The sequence below is a fragment of the Macrotis lagotis genome, chromosome X (genome assembly GCF_037893015.1).
Source record: "Macrotis lagotis isolate mMagLag1 chromosome X, bilby.v1.9.chrom.fasta, whole genome shotgun sequence".
NCBI lineage: Eukaryota > Metazoa > Chordata > Mammalia > Peramelemorphia > Peramelidae > Macrotis > Macrotis lagotis.
The window spans coordinates 45,872,623-45,899,195 of record NC_133666.1 but is presented as its reverse complement, the minus strand read 5'-3'; the positions used below and the strand labels follow the sequence as shown (position 1 = coordinate 45,899,195).

Genomic DNA, 26,573 nt, shown 5'->3' with positions numbered 1-26,573 from the left:
GCTGCAAGACTCAGCCAAGAATATAACCACTGGGAAACCAGGTCTTTCTCTGTTGTTCATGGGTTGAGTTCCCAGAATCCTCCCTTCAGTTCTCATCATTTGCACTTGTGTTTGCTAGACAAATATCAGCCTGGTTTGCTGCCTGCTTACAAACAGACCTGGGTTCCTTGCCAAGATACTAACAAGTGTTTCACACAGTCTTTAGACAAGATAATTATTAGGATAAGGTTAGGGAGTGGACCTGGGATGGCACCGGGATACCAAACTCCCAGGAGACAGGAAACTGCCTCTCCCTAAGAAGTCAGGCCCTTTCTCTGTAATTTAGTCTTCCGGTTGCCTAGAAGCCTAAAATGGTAAGTGACTTGTCCAGGGTCACACAAATACACACACATAGAGAACTGGCTCAGCACAGTGTCTATCATGTATTCCTTCCCTTATTAGAGAGGCAATAGGGAGCTATAAAAGATTTGTGAGTGAGAATGGTATCTCATGGTCAGATGGGTATTTTTGCTTAGGAATTTAAACTGCTTTTTTTAAAAACAGTGTTAACATTAAATGATGACTGTGTCATCATCTTTCAGTTTACACAGACCTCTAATACACATTTCTCAGGAAGTGTGTAAAAGAGGGTCTTGGGACATGGTCATCTCAACCTAGGAGCCTTGGAGCAAGGTGTTGGTACTATGGAAAGAGGTCCTTTCTCCATCAGGGAGGAAGAGGCTCCCTATCTCTCTAAAATTAGATCAGGGATTCCTAAGCTTTTATGTATCTCCCTTTTGTTTTAGCCCTTCTGGCAATCTGCTGAAGCCTCTGGACCCCTGTTTTAAAAAATCATGTTTTTAAATGTGGAAAATTAAATACATGAGATCAGAAAGTATATTGAAATCTAGTTGTCAGATATCTCCTTTAAAAAACCCAAGTTGATGAAGGCCAGGTTAAGAACCCCTAGTCTAGAGGATTCCACAGGTTCCTTCCAACTCCCAGTCTCTGAACCTGTTTGATTTCAGGCGTAGGCAGCTATCTGTGTAGATACACGTGTGCCTGATCACACACATACATATAAAAGTCCCTTCATGAGTGCAAGGAGGGATGTTGAACATGGTCAGGCTAAGGAGGTGAGCTTGGTCTGGGTCCAGGGGTCCCCAGCACCCAGCCCCCTGTTTCCCTGGGTGCTCTGACCCTGCAGCAGCCTAGGAATGTTTCAGGTCACCCTGCAATGGTTTTCTCAAACAGGATTATTGGGAGCAAGAGGGATGGTCCAGAAAATTCCCCTGAATTAGTGTGGACACACACATATCCTCTGGGTGGAAGAGTGGGAAGTGGGTGTGGAGACCTCTCTGTTGTTTATTAGTGGGGACTTGAACCCTTTAGCAAGCGTTTCTGGGGGGGAAAGGGTGGACCCTGGGGCTGATGAACTTCTTTCTCCATTCAGAAATACAGAGACTTCCCCAAAACTACCAGGGAAAAAGGAGGGACTTAGGACCCTGGGAAGCCTGTAGCATCACTTTCTCCCTGGGGTGTGTGTGTGTGTGTGTGTGTGTGTGTCTGTGTGTCTGTGTGTCTGTGTGTGTGTGTGTCTGTGTGTGTGTCTGTGTGTGTGTGTGTTCCCCTGTTCCTCTTCTGCCAAGGAGTAGGGTAAGAAATGCCCAACTTTTGTTCTGGTCTCCAGCTAGATGGCCGAGGGGCTGGTCAGGGCTGGGGAGGGAGGAGGGTGGGGAGGGAGGAGGGACACGCGGAAGGGAGGAGGGACACGCGCCTGGACCGGGCACGGCCTCAGCAACCGGTGGGGCGGGTGGTGGGAGCAGCTCTGCCTGCCTGCACCTGGGAGCTTGGGGCACCCGCAGGGAGCCAACTGCTGCTGCCCGCTGCCAGAGCCAGAGGGCACACTGAGGGAGGAGCGCACTCTCCCGAGCCTTGGCCCGGGGGCTTGCCTGCCACGGGTGAGTGCTGCCCCCCCTCCTACCCCAGGGAACCGCAAGGAGCCCCCTGCCAGCTGGGAGCCCCCTGCCCAGCTTGGAGCCCCTGCCCAGCTTGGAGCCTCCCAGGAGCTACGCTCCCTTTGGAACTTGGAGTCGCCTTTGGGGGGCTGCTGCCCTTTGGGGAGAGGCTACTTCCTTGGGCTTTCTGCCTTTAACTCAGGGGGCTCCCTCCCCAGCTCAGCCTGACTCCCACTCGCCCCCCCTCCCCAGCCGCAGCTCCCTTGGACGCTAGTGCTTTCCATTGGGTGACGGGAGGCGGGGGGAGGGAAGGAGGCGGGAAGGAGGAGGAGGAGGGGAGGGGAGAGGAGGTGGGGGGAGAGTTGGGATCCTTTCAAAACCCCAGGCTCACGCTGAGCCTCTCTCTCTGTGGCCACTCTGCCTCAGAGACAGGGTCTGCTCCGGTCTCTACCATGTCCGCCAAACTTCTCCTGATCTACCTGGCCATCTACCCGGCCCTCCAGACCAGGTGAGACGACTGCCACCCCCTCGCAACCCGCCCCAGCCTGCCCTTCCATCAAGGAGAGAAACTGACAGAAGCCAGCCAGCCTCTCCTGCCCCCCCCCCCGTCTCCCCTATTCTGACCCTGTGTGTCTGTCCGGTCTTCTCCCCTTCTCCCGGCGCACACGTCCTGGAAGAGCCCTTCAAAACCATTTTTGCTTCTCATTCTTACCACTGGGGAAACTGAGGCTAGCCTCCCAGGTGATGGCTCCTCGTTTATCTAAGGAAGAAATGCCGTTGGGGGGGGTAAAAATGTGCTCCCAAGTCCGGCAGCGCGATGACACCCAAGGAGCCCCAAGGACCAGCCCCAGCTGCCCCAAGTGGCCTGCCCGCTCTGAGCCTCCCCGGGGAGCGCTGGGGAATCCCGCTGCCAGGCTCCCAGCTCCCGAGAAGTCCCAAGCTGAGTTGGGGGGCGATGAGAGAGGATGCAAGGGAAGCGCCCCCCCCCCCGTGCGGTAATGCCAGTGGGCGCCAGCTCCCGTTGGGTGGCCGCGTTGCTTCTTTTCCTGCCTGCGTGGCAGGGGGCCTCGGCAGCCCGCCGCCCAGCCCCGCGCCCCGCCGTGCCTGCCCCCATACCCACCAGCCCTGCTGTCCCGGGTTTCGCTCCCGTCTCCCTCCCTCCCAAGCCTCTGGCGGGGAGGGCGGGAGGGGAGGGGGCGGGAATGTGCATCCTCTTGGCTTCCTCCAGCAACAAACGGCGGCGCCTAGAATTCATTTGCACATTCTCCAAGTGGGTGCAGTGGCGGGGCTGCCTTGGGATTGTCAGCCCCCCCAGGTCTCCCCCGTCCCTCCGAGTTTGCGGGCAGGGGGAGACGGATGGACCCTGCCAGCCTCTGCCTTCTCCCTCCCTTTACAAAGGGACAAAGGGAGGCTCTGGGGGCAGGTGCCCACCAAAGTCCCCACCAAAGTCCCCACCAGACGCGACTTAGTCATGTCTCCTAGGTGCCCGTGAATTTGCCCTAAGCTCCAGTCTCTTGGGTCGGGCCAAAAGCTGCCGGGCATAACCCCCCAGCACCCACGATGATGGGTGAAGGAAAGCCTGCGGAGGGGGTCAGCAGGAATCGGCTTCTCCTCTGGCTCACTGGAGTGTCTCTGAGGGAGGGGGGCTCCCGGGGGCCCTCCCTCCCCCCAGGGAGAGGTCTGTAGCCAGCCGCCCCCCCAAGCTCGGGAGTGGGGGGGGGGGCTCGGCCAAGCTGACTGCCGAGGGACTCTGAGCGAGACCCTGAAAGGGAAGCAGGGGTGCCCCCCCCCCCGCCAGGGGAGCCTGGCTGGTCACCCTTCGGCCTGTTGCTCCCGAGCCTGTCGCCCTCCCCCTTCCCCCTGGCGCTGTTAGGGTGGGGCCGCCGGGTGCAGATGCCAGCTCTGCTCTGAGCTAGCCTTTCGCCTCCTCGAGGCTTTGCTGTAAACAGCTCCTAGAGTCCACAGCACACGGATTTTCAAGTTTTTTACTATTCCTAGCCCTCTGCTAGGGAGCTTAATGGTTGGATGGGGAAAGAACATGTTGTCAGCAGATCATTACCCTCAGGGCTCCAGGGAAGTGGGATTTTACTGGCTGGAGCTAATTGGAAGAATAAGGCAACTTAATGCCCATCAAATCCCATTACCAAGGCAAGCAGAGACCGGGACAGGGGTGGCCTGGAATGGGGTCGGGAAGGCTAAGGGCTCCTCTGGGTGGGACTGGTGGAGCAGGCTAGCTTGTGGCCCTCCATCCTGGGCTGAATGGGTCCTCTAGAGACTAGGCAGGTGCTGCCCACTAAGAATCCCGAGTTCTCTTCACCCCCTTGTCCCTCCTCTGCAGTGCTTGCCTTTGGTCCCATTGATTTTTAGCTTGTCTGGCCCTGGGCTAGGACTGCTCTTCTCTCCAAGGTGCTGATCACCACCAGCACTTTAGACATCTCTGGAATTGAGCCCCCTGGAGACACTTGGGGAGCCTTTAGGGAGAAGACCCTTCAAGATAGGGTGGGGAGGACTTTGTCTTCCTTGTTGCCAGTGGCATCTCTCTGCTTTAGCACCAGTGATGACCCAGTTATCCCTTAATCTCCCAAGGGATCACATCAAGCATTGCCAAAAAACTGAAGAGAAATGGAGAACGGTAAGTCCTGCTGCCTAAGCTGCTATGTACACGACCCTGGCCCTGGGCACCCACCTGTTCCTACATTCACCCTCTTTCTCAGGGACTGATGTTCACACCCTTGGCCTCCTTTCTACTGGGCTCTGTCTGAGTGGGTCCCTGGATCAGTGATTTGAGCTGAAGGCTTCCTCTTGGTCACCCCTTGAATTCTGACTGATAGTCATTTGATGGGGGAGTCTGTGTCTATTCTTTCCTGGAAACGGTATACCACTAGTGGGCATTCCCTCCAAGATGGCAAAAGGGAGGCCCAGGAAAATAACAGTCTGCTTTGAGGTCTGGTTCCACATATTATAGGTATCTTCACACATCTGATCTCAAAACATTCTAGAGCAATTTGGATTCCATCTCTATCCTACTCCCTTCCCTCAGCCAGGGATGAGGAAACAGGTTCTCCGAGTTCCGTTTAGTTTCCCATCCCTGAAATAGGTTGGGTTTGCAAAGCAGTTACCCCCAGCAGCTGCTCATTTCCTCCTGCCAGTTTAGGCCTGCAGTTCTGCTCTTTGCTACCAAATGAGTAGACCTACACCAGTGACTGATAGCTTCAAGATAATGTTCACAAGTTGGCTAATTACTGCTTTTTACTAAGAAAAGAACAGAATGACTGAGAGAACAGATCCCTCCAAGAGATGAGTGCCACATACTTCAAAAGAGTCATAATTTATCAGTGAGGGCATCCTTTGAGCAATGTAGACCAAAAACCTTGCAATGCCTTGGGAGATAGTGTTGGGGAGTGATTATGACCCCACCCTTCTGTCCCCTTGTAACTGACCTGCAGTTGATGAACTGCCCTTACATTTTGCCAGGCTGGTCTGCCAGCCACAACAAGCATAGTTCATGACCAAGCTGGTAGGCTGAACCCTTCCCAGCTGGGCAAGCTTTTCCAGGCATTCATTATGATGGATTAGCCTTCCTTCACATAGGTTAACTTACAAGATATTGGAGAAGACCTTTAGTATCATAAAGGTGAAGATTTCAAATAAAAAAAAGCCTTGGAAAATTTTAAAAATGGAGGACTCTTTCTAAATGAGGTTCTCCACAGCAGCTGTCCCTACCCTCGTCATCATTCTTCAAACCCTTTTGCTCCCTTTCTCTCAACAAGAGACCTCTTCTTCTTTACTAATAGAATAGGGTAGTGGTCTGCAAAATGGGGTTATCCCACCAGGACTTGGGGATGATCCCTGGAGAGATATACCCCAACCATGGGATGTGAAGATGGGTCACAGACCCAAGCTCCTATGAAAGCCAGTTGTGGGGCTAATCTCCAACACAACCACAACTACTTTGATTCCACCAAAACTTCTCTCCTCTTCCTCCCCCCTTTGCTATAAAAGTTCCCACCCTTTCCCAGTCTGAGTTGGGCATTGGCCCCTCAGAATAGTTATAATCTAATCTTTACCTGGGTACCCACTATATCTGCTATGCCTCTGACATGAGAAAATCTTTTCCCTAGCATACCTACCTCTTCTTCCCAGATCACTCCATGGGGCTCTGGGTCATTGACCTACAGTGAATAAGAACTACCCCCCCCTTTTCATTTTGGGTGGAATAGAGTGAGTTACACAGTACAAGCAGGCATACAAAGAGTGTGATCTGCAAAGATTTCTTTCTGTCTTCCCTATCCGATTTCCAAACTCATTATTATCTCTCTCCTGGACTATTGCTGCAGTCTCTTAATTAGGCTCCCAATCTCTCTCACTCACTCTTCTCTAATCCATCTTCACACAGCTTCAAAAAGGATCTCCCCACAACCCCAAACTGATCCTGTCACTCTCCTGCTAAAGCACCTTCTATAGCTTCCCACTGCTTCTAGAATAATACGCAATGTTCTTAGCTTGGCATTTGACGTCCATCACAAATTGGTTTCAGTACTCTACCTTTTCAGGATTCTTACACATCATTCTTCCTTGCACAGTCTATGTTCCAGGCAAATTGCTGCTTTGGGAACCTGGCATTCCATACCTTGCCTTTGTTCCATTGTACAAGTTCCCTTTTATTTATAGAGTGCCCTCCCTCCTCACCTCTACTATTTAGAAGCCCTGGCTGGTGGCAAGGGCAGGTGAGGGCAGGGAATAGTATATAACCAGTTTCTTGCATACAGTAGCTATCAACTGCTTAGTGGATTCTTAGCAATTACCAATGAACTAAATCTTGTTTTATTTTGACTCTTCCTAGAAGCCTTGAAAGGCTGGTCTCACCTGGGTCTGCTACCTAAGTATTTATCTTTACCTTGTTCCTTTTACTCCTGACTCTGCTTGGTTTCTAAAGCCCTTGGAGGTGATCCTTTATCTAGTCTCCTAGTCTTGTCAGAAGGAAGCATGACCTTAGCCTCCCTCCTAATTCTTCCTCCTGAACCCCAAAACCATTCACAGTTGTGGCAGAGTCAATAACGCCTAAGACTGGCTGGTTGTGGTTCCCACTATGGTGCAGTGCAAAAATGTGAGAGAATATCATGGTCAAACTGTAGACATTAAAGTCAAGAAAATTAAGCTGCTATATGTCCAGAATCATCTTCTGGAAATTTGTCCTTTTTTGCCTAATAGGCTAATGTTTGCTCTTGCCACTATGGCAACAGCTACCAGTGAGGGCCGAACTTTGAAGTCCACTAACTTATGTGAAAGTTATTTTGCATACAATTGCTAAAAGGCACCTTTGGAGAGCAGGGAGGTTGATCATATATTTTAACTGAGGGATTAGGGGTTAAAGAAAAGCAGATCATTTTGGGGAATGGGATTTGGGAGAGAGATACTGATGAGGGGACCTTGTCTTACCCTGTGTTTCTTGACCCTAGCACTGATAGCACAGAGGAGTATGACTATGATTACCTTGGTGTCAACAAGACCTGGGTACTGACTCCCAGGGCACAAGAGACTGATGCCACCCTGATCTTGAATACTCTTCTGAAGGACTATGACAGCAAGCTGAGACCTGACATTGGAAGTAAGTACCAGAGAAGAACCTAATCTTTTTCCTTAGATCAGAGTGAGAAGTGGGAAGAGAAAGAGAATCTTTCAAAATGGTCTATAGAATTGGATCAGAGAGCAGCCCAGGAGAGAAAAAGGTAGAACAGGATCTGAGTGGGGGAACTCTGACCATTAGCATGCAGAAATCACCAAGCAATAGGCTGGGACCTAAAGCAGATCTTTGAGACCAAAAGGGCAGGTTAAAATCCATGCCCAGCTGTGATTTCCACTCTGTCTGCTAGTGCTTTCCCTTCCTACATCCCTCCCCTGTATTCATCTGGCATATGTTAGCAAGACACTTATGAGGGTAGAAACTAGCTTTTCTTTTAAAATGCATGTTGTTTAATGGCAGAGAGGGTACTTTATTTTTGCATTTGTGTCGTCATTATCTAATACATAGTAGGTGCTTATATTCAAGTCAGTATGCTTTCTAACTTCAATGTCTGTGTGACCCATATGGTGGTTGAAGTACATATATGCAGTCTTCCTTTCCTGCCATCTCGCCTTCTGACTATGACATTGCTGACCCTTTACCTTCTCTTGTCTTGTTCTTCTCTCAGTTAAGCCTACCAACATTGATGTTGATATCTACGTGAACAGCATTGGACCCGTTTCTGTCATTCAGATGGTGAGTACCAAAGACACCAGTTGGGGACTCCCTGGCCTGGTGAATCCCTGTTTGTGGAGCTCCTAAACTGGGGAACAGCTTGGGGTTTCTTCTGTCTTCTCTTTGTATCTAAAACCATACCAGAAATTTCCTGGGCTGTGTGTATATGTGTGGGGAAGATTTTAACTGGCTTCCACCACATAACAAAACCACAAAAAGCAAAGCTATTGATTATTAGTAGCCATCCCATAAATAAATTTGAGGGTCTTTCCCAAGGGTGTGCTGGTAAGTATTTAACAACCAACTTTCTAAAAGCCCCAGAGGTGTACTGGTAAATGTTTAACAACCAGCCATCCAAAAACACCACAAAAAGTCTACTCTAAAAAATGCTTTTATGTTTATTTTGAATTATTAGCATTTTCTCCATAATTTTCTTAGTCTAGAAATCAACAAAAGAATAAATCAAGCCCTGTATCATAGCATTTGCCAATTCTGATTTATAAATATTCACACTGAAAGTTTAGAGTTGGCTCTTGGGAGCCTGTAGGAACTGGTTCCAGCACATCCCGACTCCATTTGTATTGCCCACCTCAAAAATTTTAATCCCTCCACTTAAAACAATTCAATTCAATTCAGAACCTAATTATGCCAGGTACTGGATGAAGTGCCAGAGATACAAAGAGAAATACAGATGTAGCCCCAAATGAGTCTTTTTCTGAAATCAACCTGGAAATGGTATCTATGTTTATATTGAGAAATTCTCTTTGCTTCTTTGGATTTTGATCTTATATTTTATTTTTATTGTTATTGTTATTTTGTGTTTTTGCATCACCTTCATTTCTGAAAATATTTCTTCAGAATATATTTCTGAATATATTTCGCTCCTCTTCTATCCTCTTTCTCTCCCTTGTAACAAAGAGCAACAAAAAGTGGAAAAAATCATTTCAGTAAAATTAATCAATACAGTGGCCACCCCTAAGAGCATATGAAATTTTTCAAAAGCATAGTCTTCTACCTTTGCAAACAAAGGAGGGAGGGAGGTATATTCTCTTCTCTAAGGCCAAATATTCTGTGTAATCACACAACATTCAATTTCTGGATAATTTTGTGTTTTTTTCTTTTAGTTTACATTATTGTAATCATTGTGTATATTGTTTTCCTGGTTCTCATTACTTCATTCTGCATTATTTCTTCTATCTTCCCATGCTTTTCTGAATTCTCCATGACACAATAATATTCCATTACATTCATGTACCACAACTGGTTTAGCCATTCCTAATCAATGAGCCATCTATATTATACTCTTGTAATTATTTGCTATTATAAAAAGGGTTGACATTTTGGTATATTGGTATACTGCTTTTGTCTTTGACTTCCTTGAGGCATATATCTAATGATGGAATCTCTGGGTTAAAGGGTTTGGACATTTTAGTCATTTTCAAAAATGGTTGGACTAATTGAAGCTCTGCCAATGGTGCATTCATGTGATTATTTTTTCATAGTCTCTTTAAGATTGGTTAGTCTATTCTTTCCCATTTCCTTGATGTTAGGTGCACCCTTGGAGTTGTTCTTATTTGCATTTCTTTTATGTGATTTGAAGTTATTTGAAGTCATCTTTCATGTGGTTATGAAGTTAGCAATTACTTTGAGAAATATTTCTTCATATCCTTTTACCACTTTTGCATTGAGGAATGGTTTTTAGTACATGTGCACTTATACATTTGATTTTATATGTACCTATTCATATATAAGCAAATCTCTCTCTCTCTCTCTCTCTCTCTCTCTCTCTCTCTCTCTCTCTTACAGCATTGTGATGTCAAATAACTGCAGTTATCTATTTTTTCTCAGGGACAACCTTTATCCTTGTTTAGTTAAGAGATTTGAGATGTTCCTGGAGTTTGTTCTCTTCTTATTTTTAATGATGTCAAGCCTATAAGTATTTATTAAGCACTTAGGTGCTAAGTCCTGGAGAAACAAAGAAAGACAATTAATGTTCAGGTTGTACATCCATTTTGAGTTCCTTGTGGTATAATTTGAGTCATTACAGTAAGATGCTGGTCTTGTTCCTACCAAATTACTTTCCAGTTTTCACAGCAGGTTTTGTCAAATAGAGAGTTTTTCCAAGTAATTTATTTTTGGGGGTTTACTGAACAGTGAGTTATTGAATGTAATTGTTTCTGATTCTTCCTTATTTCATCTATTCCTTTGATTTGCTTTTCTATTTTTAACCATAATCAAGTACTTTTGATAAATACTGCTTTATATAATAATTTGAGGTCCAGCAGTGCTAGTCCCCCTATATTCCTACTTTTTTGTCTTCATTTCCTGGAATATTCTAGAATTTTCCTTCCTCCAAATATCTTTTGCTATTATTTTGCTAGCTTTATCTCCCTCTATAGATTGGTTAGTATCATCTTAAACCTATAACTAAATTTATTACACTGGCATAGCCCAAACATGAGCAATGACTATGCTTCTAATTATTTTTTTTAAATATGTTATTTATTTTAAATATGTTCTCTATTTATATTTCTATTCATCATTCATATTCATATATGTGTATCTATATCTATCTAAGGAGAGGGAGAGGGAGATTGATTGAATCCTGACCTTGCTATTTATTAGCTGGGTGCCCTTAGGGTGAATCACAGAATCTTTCTGGAACTCATTTTCCTCATTTGTCAAATGAGGAGGTTGGACCAGATATCTTCAAAGGTCTAACCTAGCTCTAAACCAATGATCCTATAAATCAATCAATCATATTATATATATATATATATATTTATAATTCATAATTCATCACATTTGTGTCTTATAGATTAATATTTTATGCATTTTATAACTATTATATATAGATAGATAGATAGATACATATCTATATCTATTACAGACTTCCCTTTCTATCATCCTCTCTTATTTTTTAAGAGTATATACTCACTCCTTGTTCTGGAATTCTTACAAATACCTTTGACCAAAAGCAAAGTCATTTTAACCTGGCTATTAGAGGAAAAAAAAGAGATCATGGAACATAAGAATGAAGGTAGATTTAGAGCTACAAAGGCTTGAGTAAAGACACTTATTTGACAAGTAAAGAAAATGAGAACCAGGGATATTAAGGGATTTAAGCAATATCACCTAGGTAGTAAATGGCAGAGCCATGATTTGAAACCAAATCCTTAGACTTCCAATCTATCACTCTTTCCATTGTACTATACTGGTGACCAAGGCCAGCCAGACTTTGGGATTATTGACTATGACCAAGGAATTTGTTCTGGATGTTCCTTGAGATGAATGATTCTTCTAAACCACTCAGCTAGGTGTTTCAGTGGATAGAGTGTCAGACCTGGAGTCAAGAAGACCTTAGCTCAAATCCACTGTCAGATACTCACTCTCTGTGTGACCCAGGGCAAGTCACTTAATCTGTCTATCTCAGTTTTCCCATCTGTAAAATGGGATCATAATGGCACCTACCTCCTGGGGTTTCTGTGAGAATCAAAATGAAATTAATAATTATAAAAATAATTAACACAGTGTCTGGCACAAAGCAAGCATTATAGAAATATGAGGTAATTATTATAGTTGTTGAAAGAACCCTTAGAGACCATCAGTCCAAGCCTCTCATTTTAAGCACAGCAAAAACAGAAACCCAGAAAAGGAAAAGGACTTCATTTAGTGCATTTTTTTGTAGAACCCAAATCTCCTGGATCCCAAGACCAAGCATTCTCTTAAACTGAGATTCTGGTCCTAGTGCTCATGATAAAATGTCAGAGCTGGTAGGAAACGTAGAGACTGAATCCCCCCCCCTTCATTAACATGAGCTGTTGTCTAGTCTTCAGTTGTTGTCTATTTCTTCAATCCTGCACTTGGTACAATTTATGTTTTGAACCCAAGTGGAAAAGTTTATATTTGTCCCTATCATACTACATCTTCTTAGATTAGGGGAAGAGGCTTGCCTGCAATCAGTTATATATTGCAATCATGGTCAAATCAGTAGTAGATGACTTGAACTCTTCCACATTTCTAGGAAGACATTTTCTAATTCTCTCTTAAAAGACCCTATCTTAATGCTTTTGATATGTGTAAAAATAGAGCATCATATACAATGGAAAGAATACTATGTCGTGAACTGGGGGATACAAAAAGAGGCAAAAGACAGTCCCTGTCCTCAAGAAGCTTACTATCTAATGGTCAAAGAAATCTATCCTATGACCCCTGCCAGCAACCATTTTATATGTTGCCATGTTCTCTAGGCCCCCTGGGAAGGAGTAAAATAGTTCTAAATTTAACAATTCTTTCTCCATCCTCTATTAAGCTGAGATTCCTAGTTAGCTCAGGGAATGTGGGTGAGGGGAAGCAGAGGGGCCTGGGCTAAGTCAGGGCCACCTACGTTAGGAACTTGGTATTCCCTGGACACTCCCATTGATATATCCACATCCAATCTAGTCATGCCAGTGAAAGAAGAACCCAGTGAATATCAAGATGGAGGACAGAACTTTGTAGGCAAAATATGTGATAATAAGGGAGCCTGGATGTGAGCAGAAATAGGCAGAGCATGGGAGAAGTTATTCTCTGCTTTGAACTGGGATTGAATATAAGATGAAGGGTTTTCTTAAATCTAAAGCTGGTTCCTTCTCCCCAAGAGCTCCAGGACTTGAACTCCATAGCCCTGTGGAGCTCCCCTAGACCCATGTCTACATTTGCCATTCTCTAGAGCTAGCTCTGGAGATAGGACTATTCATTTTTGTTCCCTTTTATTTGACTGATATTAAAAAGAGTGAAAGCAGGGGAAGGGAATAAGGCAAGAGAATAAGTACTTATAAAGCACCTAACATGTTTCAGGTGTTCTGCTTAGTGAGTTTTAACAAATTTGGTCTTTGTAACACTCCATGAGGTGGCTGCTATTATGATTCTTCCTATTTTACAGAAGAGGAAATTGAGGCAAACAGAGGTGAGGGGACTTGCCCAGGGTCACAAAGCTAGTAAGTATCTGAGGTCACATTTGAACTCAGATCTTCCTGACACTAGGCCTTGCACTCTATTTGCTCTACCTCCTAACTGTCCTTTGAGCAACTAGGTTATATGGGGAGCAGGCATCATGCAGTGATGGGACTGTATCTCCTTTAAATATGGCGGACACACAAGATATATCCATGGGTGTGTATATATTAGGGGGAGATAAGTCTTAAGAAACACTAAAAATCAGGATGGGAAATAACCCAAAGGCCTAGCTTCCTGCTCTATCATGTTATTTGACAATGGATGCTACTACTCCTTAATCATCTCTAGGTCCACCATAGGGTGGTTGTGAGGATCAGATGAGATAATAATTGTACCAGTGCTTGGTAAATATCATATAAATATTAATTATTACGATCCATAGAAAATGCTAATGGTGGAAAAGTTCCACCACAGTGCCTAGCAAAGGGGGTTGCCTATAGCAAATATTTAGTAAATATTTGTTGGATGGATAAGATGGATGGATGAATTATTAAAAGGGAGGTTTTATGAACATTAAGAAAGAAAAGCGTGATTACACAAAGTCAGCATGGCAGCTTCATCAAGAGTAGGTCCTACAGACTTACCTCATTTCCTTTTTTGATAAAGTGACTATGTTGGGATCAGGAGAATGGCCCAGACATAATATACCTCAATTTAGGCATGGCATTTCTTGAAGTCTCCTGTGATATCCTTGTAGACAAGAGTGAGAAAACATACGATGATATAGAATTTAAAGCTGGGTGACCTGAATGAACGTCTGGTCAAACTACTACTGTGTTTTACAGATGAGACCCAGAGGTGAAATTATTTGCTGAAGGTTATAAAAGTATTAAGTAGCAGAGTTAAAATCCAAGCTGAGGTCTTCTGACTCCAGATAAAATGGGTTTTTTTTTTCTGCTATAGTATAAGATGTAGCCTGGATAGTGGTAGAAGAGTTAAATGTTTGCAGAACCCACTGGAAAGTTGGACCCAAAGACCAGTGATCAGTCTTAACCTTAACCTATCGCTCTGTTCTGCTAACCATTTTTAGTTAATGACTTGGATGAAGACATAAATTATCTTATCACATTTTCAGATGATGGTAAACTGGAAGTGATTGTTAATGTACTGATGCCAAGGACTGGTATACCCAAATAGTGGATTGATCTTGACTGGATAGAACAAAGGGCCAAGTCTAATAAGATATTTAATAGGCATAAATATAAAATCTTATGGGCTCAAAGCATTAATTCCACAAGTATAGGATGGAAGAAATTTGAATAGATAATAATTCAAGTTGAGAGGCAGAATAGTACAGCAAGAAAGAATGTTAGATATGGATTTAGAAGACCTGGGTTCAAATCATTATTTTGCCACTTATCACCTTTGGGACCCTGGGCAATTTTCTTCACCTTTCTGGACTTAATTACTTTATCTGTAAAATGAAGAGGTTTGAACTAGATAACCTCTATGGTTCCTTTTGACACTACATCTGGGATCTTATTGAATTGCCCTCTTACCACTCTCTCCCAATCACATACATCCAGAAACAGGCCCACCTTAAGCTTCCAAGTATTTGCTGGATTAGTATTTTCTATGGGTAGTAATAATTAATATTTATATGATATTTACCAAGCACTGGTACAATTATTATCTCATCTGATCCTCACAACCACCCTATAAGTAGGGGCTCTATACCCAAAAGACTGGATGTTTTTTCCAGATGCCAAGCATGACATTGGCAACCCAAACTCAAATACAGCCTTAGGCTGTAGCAATAGATTCAGTGTCCAGGATGAGGAGGGTTATAGTCCCCTATCCTCTACCCTCAGCTGACCACATCTAGAGAATTACGTCTGGTTCTGGGAGTCATGTTTTAGAAGAGAAATGAACAAATGGAAAGGATTACTTGAGCTGGAAACCATATCACAAGATGATCAGTTAAGGAACTGGGGCTGTTCAGCCTGGAAAAGAAGAGGACATGTATTGGGTGTGGTGGAGTATGCCCCCCCCACATAAGGGGGGCATGATTACTGACTTCCAGGATTTCAAGGGCTATTGTCATGTGATGTTGGCCAAGTAGGCAGTACTAGGAAAATTGGATAGAAACTGCAGGGAGGCAGGTTTCAGTTCCATATTTTATAGAGCTAGAGCTCTATAAAAGTTATCTTGCAAGGTCGTGAGTTCTCCATCTTTGGAGGTCTTCAAGCAAAGGTTAACTGACCATCTCCTGAGATTTTGTGGTGAGGATTGTTTTGCAGATATGGATTGGTCCTAGATCAGAGGTGCCAAACTCATAGCCTTAGGCTGTGCTCTGCTTCCTAGGCCCATAGAACTACAGTGGTCTAAGCCAGATTAAAATGTAATTGACAAATGATTAACATAACAAACTAAAATGCAATGCAACATAGATAATGTTCATTTATGGTTTTCTAAGTCAATAGGTAACTCTGAGGGATTCTATTTGATTATGAGCCTACAGTTCTAGATGACCTTTGAGATCCCTTGGGATGTTTCCAGTACCAGGACTGAATGAATTCCATTCTCTGTGTTCCTTTAGGATATTCTGGTCCCTTCAACATGGATTCACTCCTATTGTCTCCTGACTGGAGAAAGTCTCTAAATTTGGGTTAATACAAAGGTCAAATGGGAGAGAAATTTTGTGAATATCTATGGATTCCCTCCTCTGTTATTTTGGTATCATTGGCAAATATTTGATGACATTTAGAAATTTAGAATTAAAAGGTTACTCAGAGATGATCTAGCCCAACTCTCCTTTTGTAAATGAATAATCTGAGACGCAAGGGGGAAGGAGACTTATACTTGAGATCATACTGCTGGTTAGTTGGAGAATGAAACTGGAGCTCAGCTAACCTGATCCCATCGATGCATCAGAAGCAAAAGCACCATCTAAGAATGAGTACAGTGATGGGGGTTGGCCTTGGCTGGAAGGATGCTGAAGGCCTTCATAACTAGAGAGGGAGTGGCCACTCAGTCATGCTAACCCTGCTGCCTCTACCCCTCCTGGCTTGGAAGAGCCCCACCAACTTCCCAGCAATGCATGCTGGCTGATATGAATACCACACAATCATAGACTTTGAGATACAGGAATTAGGGCTGGGGAGCTGTACAGACAGCTCTCCGGCTGGACCTCCAGGTGATAAATCATGCCAAGATGGGAAACTCATTTTGTTCCCTTTAAAAAATGAAAAGAAGATGTGATTTAAAATCTCCTTCTTAGGAGCTAGGAACTGGATCCCTATCATCCATCATCCAAATTGAACTATATTAGTTAAGAGCTGTTTGAAGGGAGACGAGCTGCAAACGGGCATTGTTACACAATACCAGAACAATCGCCACCTAAGTGGCTCCATTTTTTGATACTTGCTCCGTTAATTGTGTTTTGTCCTTGGAGTTGTTTTTGAGAGTAAGCTAGACCTTCACCAGATAAAACTCCAAAGTTGAGATCCCTCAACAGAACCATTTCTGTTGCCAGAATCGTGGAGGCCAAGTAATTGAGCTGAGGGAACAGAAAGATAGCCATTTCTGTCAGTGGCCCTAAGGGGTTTGCCAACTTCTCCCTCATTTTGAGGCTTCCTGAAGGCTTCAGGTAGAAGCAGGGAGAGCCCAAGTCTCTGAGCTGGTATTTCGAGAACCAGCCTTTATAGTGTGGCTGTAAAGCTGAGTATATCAACAAGAGGGAAAACAAGAGAACTTGGGGAGATTTCTATGAAGTTTCTAAGGGATTCACCGAGTGTCTGCATTCTTGGTCCTCTGTGTTATATGTGTCTGTAGTACTGTGCTGTAAGCTGACTGAGGTCTTGGGCACAAGACTAGCCAAGGATAAGACTGTGGTCTAAACTCAGAGCTAGGTTCATCCTTAAGCCCTTCCCTATTCTCTTAGATATGCTTGTGTTTAAGGTCTTGGAATTCAGACAGCTTAAGTCAATGATATCCCCCTTCCCTGGGTTAATTTTCATCCAACAAGAAGTAACCTAATAACCACTTCATCCCATCTCCTCTACAGGAGAACTTCCTTCTCAAAGTCATACCCAGTTGGTTTTAGGAGGATTCCCAGATATTCTATTCCCTTTGGCCCTGCTCACCCCACTCATTTGATCATAAAATGCTGCTCTGGGATAGAAACCTATTCTCAAAATCTTCTGGTATAGCAAATGCTAGGAATATATAAAGAATGACTCTTTTACTCCTAGAATACATTAAGGGTCAAAGAAACTTTGAGTGGTCCTGCCTCCAGGCAGGCATAATCTTTAATAAGCCCTGAAAAAAAGAAACATGATGATACCATGGAAAAGCAAACTGGAAAATGCATCAGAAAATCTCACTCTGACACTTATTTTTAATCCATTAATATGGTCAAGTCCATTTACTTCTCTGAGATTCATTTCCTCAACTCTATAATGAGGCCAATGGCACTTGTACTAACTATTTTGCAGAAAAAAATACCTTGTACTTCCTGACTCCAGGTCAAGAAGACCTGAGTTCAAAATAGCTCTTGGACATTTTCAAGCTGGGTGACCCTGGGCAAGTTATTTAATTCTGGCTGCTTCAATTTCCTCCTCTGTAAAATGGTGGTGATAATAGCACCTTGGTTGTTGTGCAGATCATATGAGAGAATGTTTGTAATGTGCTTTGCAAACTTTAAAAAGGCTAGATATTCTTGTCATTATTATTACATTGTAAAGTGCCTTAAGAATATGAGTTACAATGATCTCTTCTCTTTATAAAGACTCCCAGAGAGGGAGATTCTATCTTCTTTATTTGTTCTCTTGGGAATGGGGTGGGGCAAGTATTTTGCTCTCTCCTGGGTGTTTTTCTGAAGTGACTACTCATTCTTAAGCTGGCATAGGTCATTGGATCCCAGGGGAAGAATAATACCCTTGGGCCCTTCTACTCTAGAAAAGCAGTGAGGCTGCAGAAGCCCCAAGTGAGGCAGCCTTAGGGAGGAATCTTTCCAGACAGTCTCATGTTCAGATGACTTGCACTGGATTTCACTGGAAATGCCTTTGATATATTTGAATCATGTTTAATCAAGGGCTTGGGTGCCATTTTAAATGAGGTACCTGCATCTGGGACTTACATCCCAATGAGTCAGCAAGGTGATGCTAGAGAAGTAAGTTTTGAAAAATACCTACTTTTGTTCAGTTAGGCACAGGTAGAAACTGTCTTGGTACAGACCTCAATAAAGGAGACAGAAGAATTGAGCCATGAGAACAGGAAGACAGCAGCTGCTGCTAGGAGCCATTATTAGGGTACTGGTATCTTCCTTTTTCAGGATGCCTGGAGGCTACAAAGCAAACCAGCCAGAGTCTTTGGGTTGGGGCATCAAAGACATATTATGGTTTAGAATTGATTGGATTACTTTAAGGAAATGGGAATAAAAACCAACTGTCAGAGTTGCTTGTGGCAGAGCACACCAAGGGCCAGACACAGATGGCTACCAATAGTTCAGTCCTTAGGAGTCTTCTTCTATTCTCTGCTTTGTCTATGTCTGGGGTCATAGGACCACAAAAAGAATCCAGTGGCAGCAGAGTCGGGGGTAGTTTCTCTCTCATAGCTCTCTCATAGCCTGCCTAACTGGAGCCACCTAGGACCAGCTATGACATTTTAGAAAAACCCAAACCTAGAATATTTTTGAGGGGAATTTTATTTGGTCTTTCTTTGTCCCTCCAGTGCTTAATATAGCACCTGAGGGCTTAATAAATGACCGTTAACTCGAATTCACTTTTCTTTCTTTTTAAAATAGCATTTTATTTTTTCCAATTACATGTAAAGACAATTTTTAAATACATTTATTTTATAAAATTTTGAGTTCCAAATTTTCTCCCTCCTTCCCAATTCCTATCCCTCCTTCCTAAGAGAGTAGGCAATCTGATATAGATTATATATGTAAATTCACTTTTCTTGAGCAGCCTTTCTATCAGTTTCAAATCCATCTAACGGTACGATCACGTAGATTTCACTTCTCCATCTTTTCTACAAGATAATACAAGATGCTTTATCAAATGTTTTGACATCAAAGACCTTTAATCAAAAGGAGTCAAAACATATTATGTTGAGAAATTCTACCTTATTTCCTTGGTTTGCAATAGGTACCATTATATAAAGGGAATGAAGTTGTGAGCCCCTGTAATGATTGTCCTTCCTTCTCAAAGAAGACCATGACATCAGGGAGGTGATGACATGCCAAGCACACGAACTGGATTGGAGTGAGGGGGAGCTGTGCTAATTCCCAGTCTCACTTTCTCTTCTAGGGCCATCTGGATCTAGTGGCCAGATATGAATCAGAATGAATGAAAATGGCCCTGGATGCGAGGCAATCAGGGTTAAGTGATGTTCAAAGCACACAACTAGTAAATATCTGAGGCTGGATTCGAACTCCTGTCCTCCTGACTCCAGTGCTCTATCCACTGTGCCATCTAGCTCTCCTTGAGCCCCTGTAAATGCCTACAGAAATAGGAAAATAAACAAAAAAGTTATAAAGGCTTGGAGGGAATAAAAATTTAGCCTAGAGATAATCCCAAAGCTCTATTTTCTGGAGTCCAGGAAGGTAGAATCTGAACTCTACATTGGAGTTACTTTTGAAGAGCCCAAACTTGATATTTTTTTCTCCTTTTCACCAAGACATCTCACCTATTTATGGATCCAAAGAGGTGTCATCACTCTTTTCCCCTGATGATTTTGACCACAAGTTGTTGGTAAATAAGATTTGTCACAGATTTCTGGTTGATGATAGGAGTGTGATACAATAAAAGGAGGACTGGATTTGGAGTCAAAAAACTTAGGTTCAAATCTTGATCTACTATTTCCAACATGTGAGACCCTGAGCAAGTAGTTTTTCCTTTCTGGGCCTCAGTTTTCTCATCTGTAAAATTCAGTGACTGGAAAGCGGATAATCTTTAAGATCTCATCCAATTCTAAATCGACAGCCCCAATGACTGAGTGTTCACCATTTAAAACCGGAAACTTAATCATTCATTGTCCAGCCCATGAGAAACAATCCTCCCCTCCACAGTCCTACCAGCTTGGGTTCCAGTGATCTCTTTTAAACAGCAACATGTGAGCATGTCTGAAACAATCAGTATTTTTGTTACCAAGCAATTATCATCCTAGGATTTGCTGACAGTCCTGGCATGTCCAGTCGCGATAAGAAGTCGCTAATACTGCATCTGGCTGCAGTAATTATTGTAGGGTGTATTCATTAAGCCAGCTCTTTAAAACAGAATTCCCAGGATTTCAGCTGCTTCCAAATAGATGTGCATTCAGGGTCCCCTTGTCAAACCCATGGGGGAAAAATCGATCTATTCATTATCAGTTGATGTGTAATTAACTTACAATTGTTATCTTGTTAAATAGAAATTAAATCCTTGTTTAAAACAGTTTATAATTTAGAATCTAAACACAGCATGGATGTAGAAAATGCCCTGCTGGCTGACTCAACAGTTCAAGTAACCAAGGAAAAAGGGTTTTGGTTTCCAAGTTGGAGCTGACAGCTGTAGTCCAGTTTGCCAGGACCCCTGCAGAAGCACTAAGGAGTCCCCTGATCCTGCAGGGAGAGCTCCTCTGCTAAGGAGGGGCAAAGGCCAATGGGGTTCCTTTGTCTGTTTCTACTAGCTATTAAAATCCTAGGGTTCCACCTACCAGCCCTGGGGGAGGCTTTACACAGCTCTATCCCTCTCCTCAATCTTCCATGCCCTGCCCACATTAATTTGTCTGCTTAATTCACCACTGAATTACCTCTGAGTGAGAGGCAGCCAAATTTCCTCCCCTTTCAGGATTCTTCTGGCCACATAGGGAGTGGATGTTAGCATGTTACTTTTGTTATGCTCAGATTAACTCTGGAATTTTGCAGAGGACAATATGATTTGGTTTCTAAAAGGGATGTTGGTACACATGTGGGTGGATTGACATTTACATCAAAATAAAATATTTGTATTATTATATATTTAACTCCTTAAGTCCAATATAAATTCACATTTAAATAGTTCTCTAAGATTTCCAAAGTTCTTTTCTTATTTCCTCAACTCTGAATTAAACAATACAAGTACCATTAATGCCATAATACAGATAGTAAACAAAAGCTCAGAGAGGCTAATAATAATGGGTTATAGAAATATAGAATTTTTAAAAAATATATTGTCTTTTTTTCTTTTTACTATGACATTGATTTCCCAAAGATCCCTTTTCTCTCCCTTATCAATCAGACCTTTCCTTATAAGAAAGATTTTTTAAAGTCCAGAAAACTCTATTGATAGATCCATAGCATCTGACAGCATATGCAACATTTAATTTGCATACCACCCCCCAACACTTCATCTGTCCTCATGGCCTAGATGAAGGAATCTGTTCTTCCAATTTACAGTATCAATGTGTTCTAAGATATTTTCTTGGTTCTACTTCATTCTACTTTAGTTATAAGTCTTCCTATGTTTCTCTGAAGTATTTCTATTCACCGTTTCTTAGGATAACAAAATTTGTTTAGTCATTCTCCCATCTGTGTGCATTTACTTCATTTTCCATTCTTTGCTTACACACATATACACATTCAGTTGTTATGATTTATATGTTGTAAATGGAACTATTCTTTCTATCTTTGACCTCTTTGGGACAAATATCTAGCATTGAGATATCTGGGTAAAAATGTATGGACCTTTTAGTCACTTCCTTAACACAATTTGAAATCATTTTCCAGAATGGTTGGACCAAATCACAGTTCTATCAATAATATATTATTTACATCTCTTTACATCCCTACTAATATTGACCCTTCCTCTCCTTTGTCATATTGGTTGATTTGCTGAGTGTGCAGTGAAACATTAAAGTTGTTTTGTTTTAAATTTTTCCTTTTAGGGATTTGAAATAATTTTTCATATGGTTTTTAAAAGTTTGCTTGTCTTTTGGTAACTTTATATCCTTTGATCATTTATGCATTGAAGGAGTGGTTTGGGGCTTATATATTTATGCTAATTCCTTAATTATATTTTAAATCAGACCTTTATCAGAGATTTTTGAAGCAAATGCAAAGACTTTCCCTAATCAAAAGCTGCATTGATTTTGTTTGTGTAAAAGTTTTACAATTTCCTGTAATAGAAATTGTCTAGCTCATTTTTTAATCATCTCTCCTATTTTTTCTTTGCTTGGAAATTCTCCCCTAGCCATAGTTATGAAAGAAAGACACCTCCATCCATTTGCCTTAACTTTTGCAAAATGATGAGATATATAAATACACACACATGTATATATACATACATACATATAGGCTATGGACACTTGAGACAATATGGTATATAATGTATACGGTGTATGATACAGATCAAAACCTATTTTTAATGCCAAATTGCTTTCTAATTTTCCCAATTGTTCATGTCAAATAGAAAATCCTAACCCAAGAAGTTGATGTTCTTAGAGTTGTAGAGCCTTGGGCCCCACATAATTTGATTGTTTCTGATTCTTACTTATCTAATCCACTCCACTCAGAGCATCTCTATGGCATTACTGGGACTAGAGTCAAGTGAGGATCAAATGAATTAAAATATGCAAAGCACTTTGCAAACCTTAGTTGCAGAAATGTTATTGGTATTATTAGTATCTTCTATGTTACTATTATTTGACCTATACCAAAGAGTTTTCAGCATTGCCACTTCATAATTTTTATAGTTCTGTTTTTCTCATTCTCTTCTTTGAAATCCTAGACTTTTCTGCCCTTCAGATAAATTTTGATATTCTTTTATCAAGGTTTATGAATGTATAACTTCTTAAAAAGTTTTAAATTCATTCAATTCATCCTTATAACACAACCCTGTGAAATAGATGCTATTATTATTATTCCCATTTTACAGAAAAAGAAATTGAGGCTCATAAAGGGTAAGAGACTTGCTCAGCAATAGTCTGTAGCCAGTGTCTGAGATCGGATCTGAATTCAGATCTCGCTTATTCCAAGTTCAGCCCTTTATCTACTACAACAAAAGGTCACTCAGACTACAAAGTATGAGAGTCTGGGCTGGACTCAGATCTTCTCAATTCCCAGAATTCAGAGTTTCTAATTCTGAAACTAACAAGGAAACCTGGCTTCTAGTTAAGACTCTTATTGTTTAAACTCCGATAAGTCATTCACTTTGGGCTTGCATATCCTAGGGGGTGAGAGAGGGAAAGAGCAACTTCTCTCAAAGAGCCTCTGACAGTCTTGGGGGTCCAAGTTTTAGGGGGTTAAGCATTTAATCCTCAACTACATTCTGGGCTTGAGGCACCTGCTGTTTGTTTTATCTTTCATTGTTATTGGTGGAATAAATCATCTCTTTCTCCTAGCTCTCCAGTTAAGCTTCCTTGTCAAGATCTTTATAGGCCATTTATGGGGGTAGCAGACATCCCTATAATCTAAGATTTTTCTATGCATGCATGCATGCACACATTCAGAGGACAGCTGCCCTAGGTAAAAAAGAAAAAAAAAACATCCCCTTGTAAAATAAAAGCTAAATCAGGAATTTCTCTTGTGGCTCCAAGTATTTCACTTCACAATCTAGTTCTGGGAAATGAAGGCCTAAGGTTAATTAACATCTGTGCTCCCCAATCAAAAGCTGAAAGGGACACCTTGGTGCATTTGATTATGGGGGTGGTTTTTAATTATTTGGAACTGGGTGGGGATTTTACCCCCCTCACTGCTGGAATGGGCCATGGCAAGAGGGAGGCAACTTGGCTCATGATCCATCAGTGTCTGACTTGGGCCCAAGGACCAGGGCCCCCTCAGGAAGTGGGTCAAGGCAACACCAAGCAAATGAAGTCAAACAAGTGCCACTTAGACATAGCTATGCAAATGGTGCACTATGTACCTTTCCTCTCAAGAATGTCAGACAGCTGAATTAATTTGGGGTCTGGATGACTGAGGCTCCCACTTCTAGTGAAAATGGAATCTCATGGCACAAAGAGCCTTAGGCAATAAGTGGAATTTATTTTGGTTGCACAGAGACCCTGATTGTTCAGACCGTATGTTGTTCCCCAGTTTTGTCACTTATTGGATGTATGACCTTGGACAAGTCACTTCTATATTACACCTGGGATCATAGGTACTTATATATTTAAGCTATATAGCACCTTAGAGGATATCCAGTCCATCCCCTCATTTCTTCCTCTGTAGGCCTCAGTTTCCTCATCAGAATTAAAATTCTTTTTTTTTTAAGATTTTTCTTTTTCAAGACAATGGGGTTAAGTGGCTTGCCCAAGGCCAAATGGCTAGGTAATTATTAAGTGTTTAAGGTCGGATTTGAACCCAGGTACTCCTGACTCCAAGGCTGGTGCTCTATTCACTGTGCCACCTAGCCACCCCGAGAATTAAAATTCTTAATTCCAAATACCTGAGTTCACATTCTGGTCCCACTACTTACTCTCTGTGCCTCAGTTTTATTACCTAGAAAATGAAGGACCTGGGTTTCATGAACTTGTCTTTTGGTTCTGACAGTTTTTTTACATGATTAGAGGGTTGAACTCAATGCTTTCTCAGGCTCTTACCTACTCTAAAGCTTGAGGAAATAGAGAAGTAAGCAAGAGCTTCCTCATTGGTGAGTCTATGTCTTTGATACTAGTGAAAGGCTTTCCTAGGGCTTTCTTCTCCATGGTGAGAAGGCAGAAGGGAAAGTCTTTCCCCTTAACCCTTTGGTAGTTCAGTTATGTTTCTAGAGAGGCAGGAAATTGTATGTTCTTCTCTCTGAGCATTTCAATGTGAATTTGTTCCTTTAGCTTCTGATCTGATGATCAGAGCTTATAGCTCTGGTTGGTGGAAGGAAAGAAACCAATGTTTATATACCACCTACTATGATCTCATTTGATTCTTACAAGCACTCTGGGAGGTGGGTGCCATTATTATTCCCATTTGACAGTTGAGAAAACTGAGGCTGAGAGACATTAAGTGACTTGCCCCAGGGTCTCACAGCTGGAAAGTGTCTAAGGCTGAATTTGAACTCAGCTCCTCCTCACTTCAGGTGCAGTGCTCTATCCTCCACCTAGTTGCCTAACCTTTCATTAGCCCTATTGATCAAATAGTAAAAAGATACCAAAGAATACCATATAGACTAGGATTTCAGAATCCACTGAACATTGAAATCAAAGCATTTTTTCCCCTTTTTAATCCTTTCCCCATAGGATGAGATGCTTTCCCTTCTCCAACACATCTTCCACACAGCTGCCAAGTTGATATTCCTAAAGCACAGTCTGACCATGTCACTTCCTTGTTCAAAAGTCTTCAGTGGCTCCATATTATTTCTAGATTAAAATAGAAAATGCTTTGTTTTGACATTCAAAGCCCTTTATCATCTGGCTTCTGCCTAACCTTCTTCTAACTTCCAACCAAACTAGTCGACTTGCTGCCCTAACTTGGCACGTTGAATGGATTGATCCCAACCCTAGAATGCTCACTCTTCTCTTATCGATCTCTTGGAATCCTTAGATTCTTTCAAAATACAATTGAGGTACCACTTCCTACATAAGCCCTTTCTTGATCCACTCCAGTTGCCAGTGATCCATCCTGAATTAGTGTACATTTCCCCTTTGTTTCTATGTATAGGTTCCTCCAATAGAATGTAAACTCCTTGAGGGCAGGGACTATTTCAGGTTTCTTTTATCTATCTCTGGTGACTGTTTAATAAATTATCATGGAATACTTGCTTATTTAATGCCTCAGAGTACTTTCTTCCCCAGATTCCCATCAATATTGACTTTGATCACTTTTCCTTTTCTTTTTTTAAATAATGAGACTATCTCACATTTATGTAGCATTTATTATGTGTCAGTACAGAGAGCTAAGCACTTAAGAATTATTATCTCATTTGATTTTCACAATAATCCTGTGTTAGGTGTCAATATTATTCCTATTTTACATATAAGGAAACTAAGACAAACGTGGGTTAAGCAACTTGCTCAGGGCTCCACAACCCTGCAAGTGTCAGAGGCCAGATTTGAATTGACTCCAGGCCTGGCACTCTATTCACTGTGCCATCTAATTTAATAGACAGATGATAATTCCCTAAAAGTATTTTAATGTGCACTCATGGATATCTGTAGAGCCTCATCAATTCCGTAATAGGTCCAGGAATAGGTCCTAGGGAAAACTTGGCATGGAGAGAAGAGCATAAATCTTAGAGTCATATGCTTCATCTGTAAAATGAGGGGTTTGGAGAAGATGGTCTCTAAGAACAGAGTCTCAAGGTGCAATGTATTGAGAAGAATATTGAAAGAAAGGACCAGTAATTCGCACAAACTAATAGCCAAGACAACAATTAAAAAACCAGCCATAATCTCAGAGATTGATATAAAAATGTGCCAAACACAGGTAATAGAAATGTTGAACCACAAATCTTAAAGCAAGGAAGTAAATTCACCATCATAGATATCATTGCAACTTGGTGGGATGT

The 26,573-nt window shown here is 42.2% G+C and overlaps 1 protein-coding gene across 1 annotated transcript in view; it reads left to right on the top strand.

Annotated features, from left to right (window-relative positions):
• Positions 1-2,358: 2,358 nt before the first annotated feature.
• GABRE (gamma-aminobutyric acid type A receptor subunit epsilon) overlaps positions 2,359-26,573 on the top strand; it is a 61,641-nt gene continuing 37,426 nt past the window's right edge. Inside the window, exons 1-3 of the mRNA XM_074199884.1 lie at positions 2,359-2,445; positions 7,397-7,545; positions 8,129-8,196. Of these exons, the coding sequence (XP_074055985.1) occupies positions 2,390-2,445; positions 7,397-7,545; positions 8,129-8,196 (273 nt within the window). The 5' untranslated portion in view covers positions 2,359-2,389. The remainder of the gene's footprint in view (positions 2,446-7,396; positions 7,546-8,128; positions 8,197-26,573) is intronic.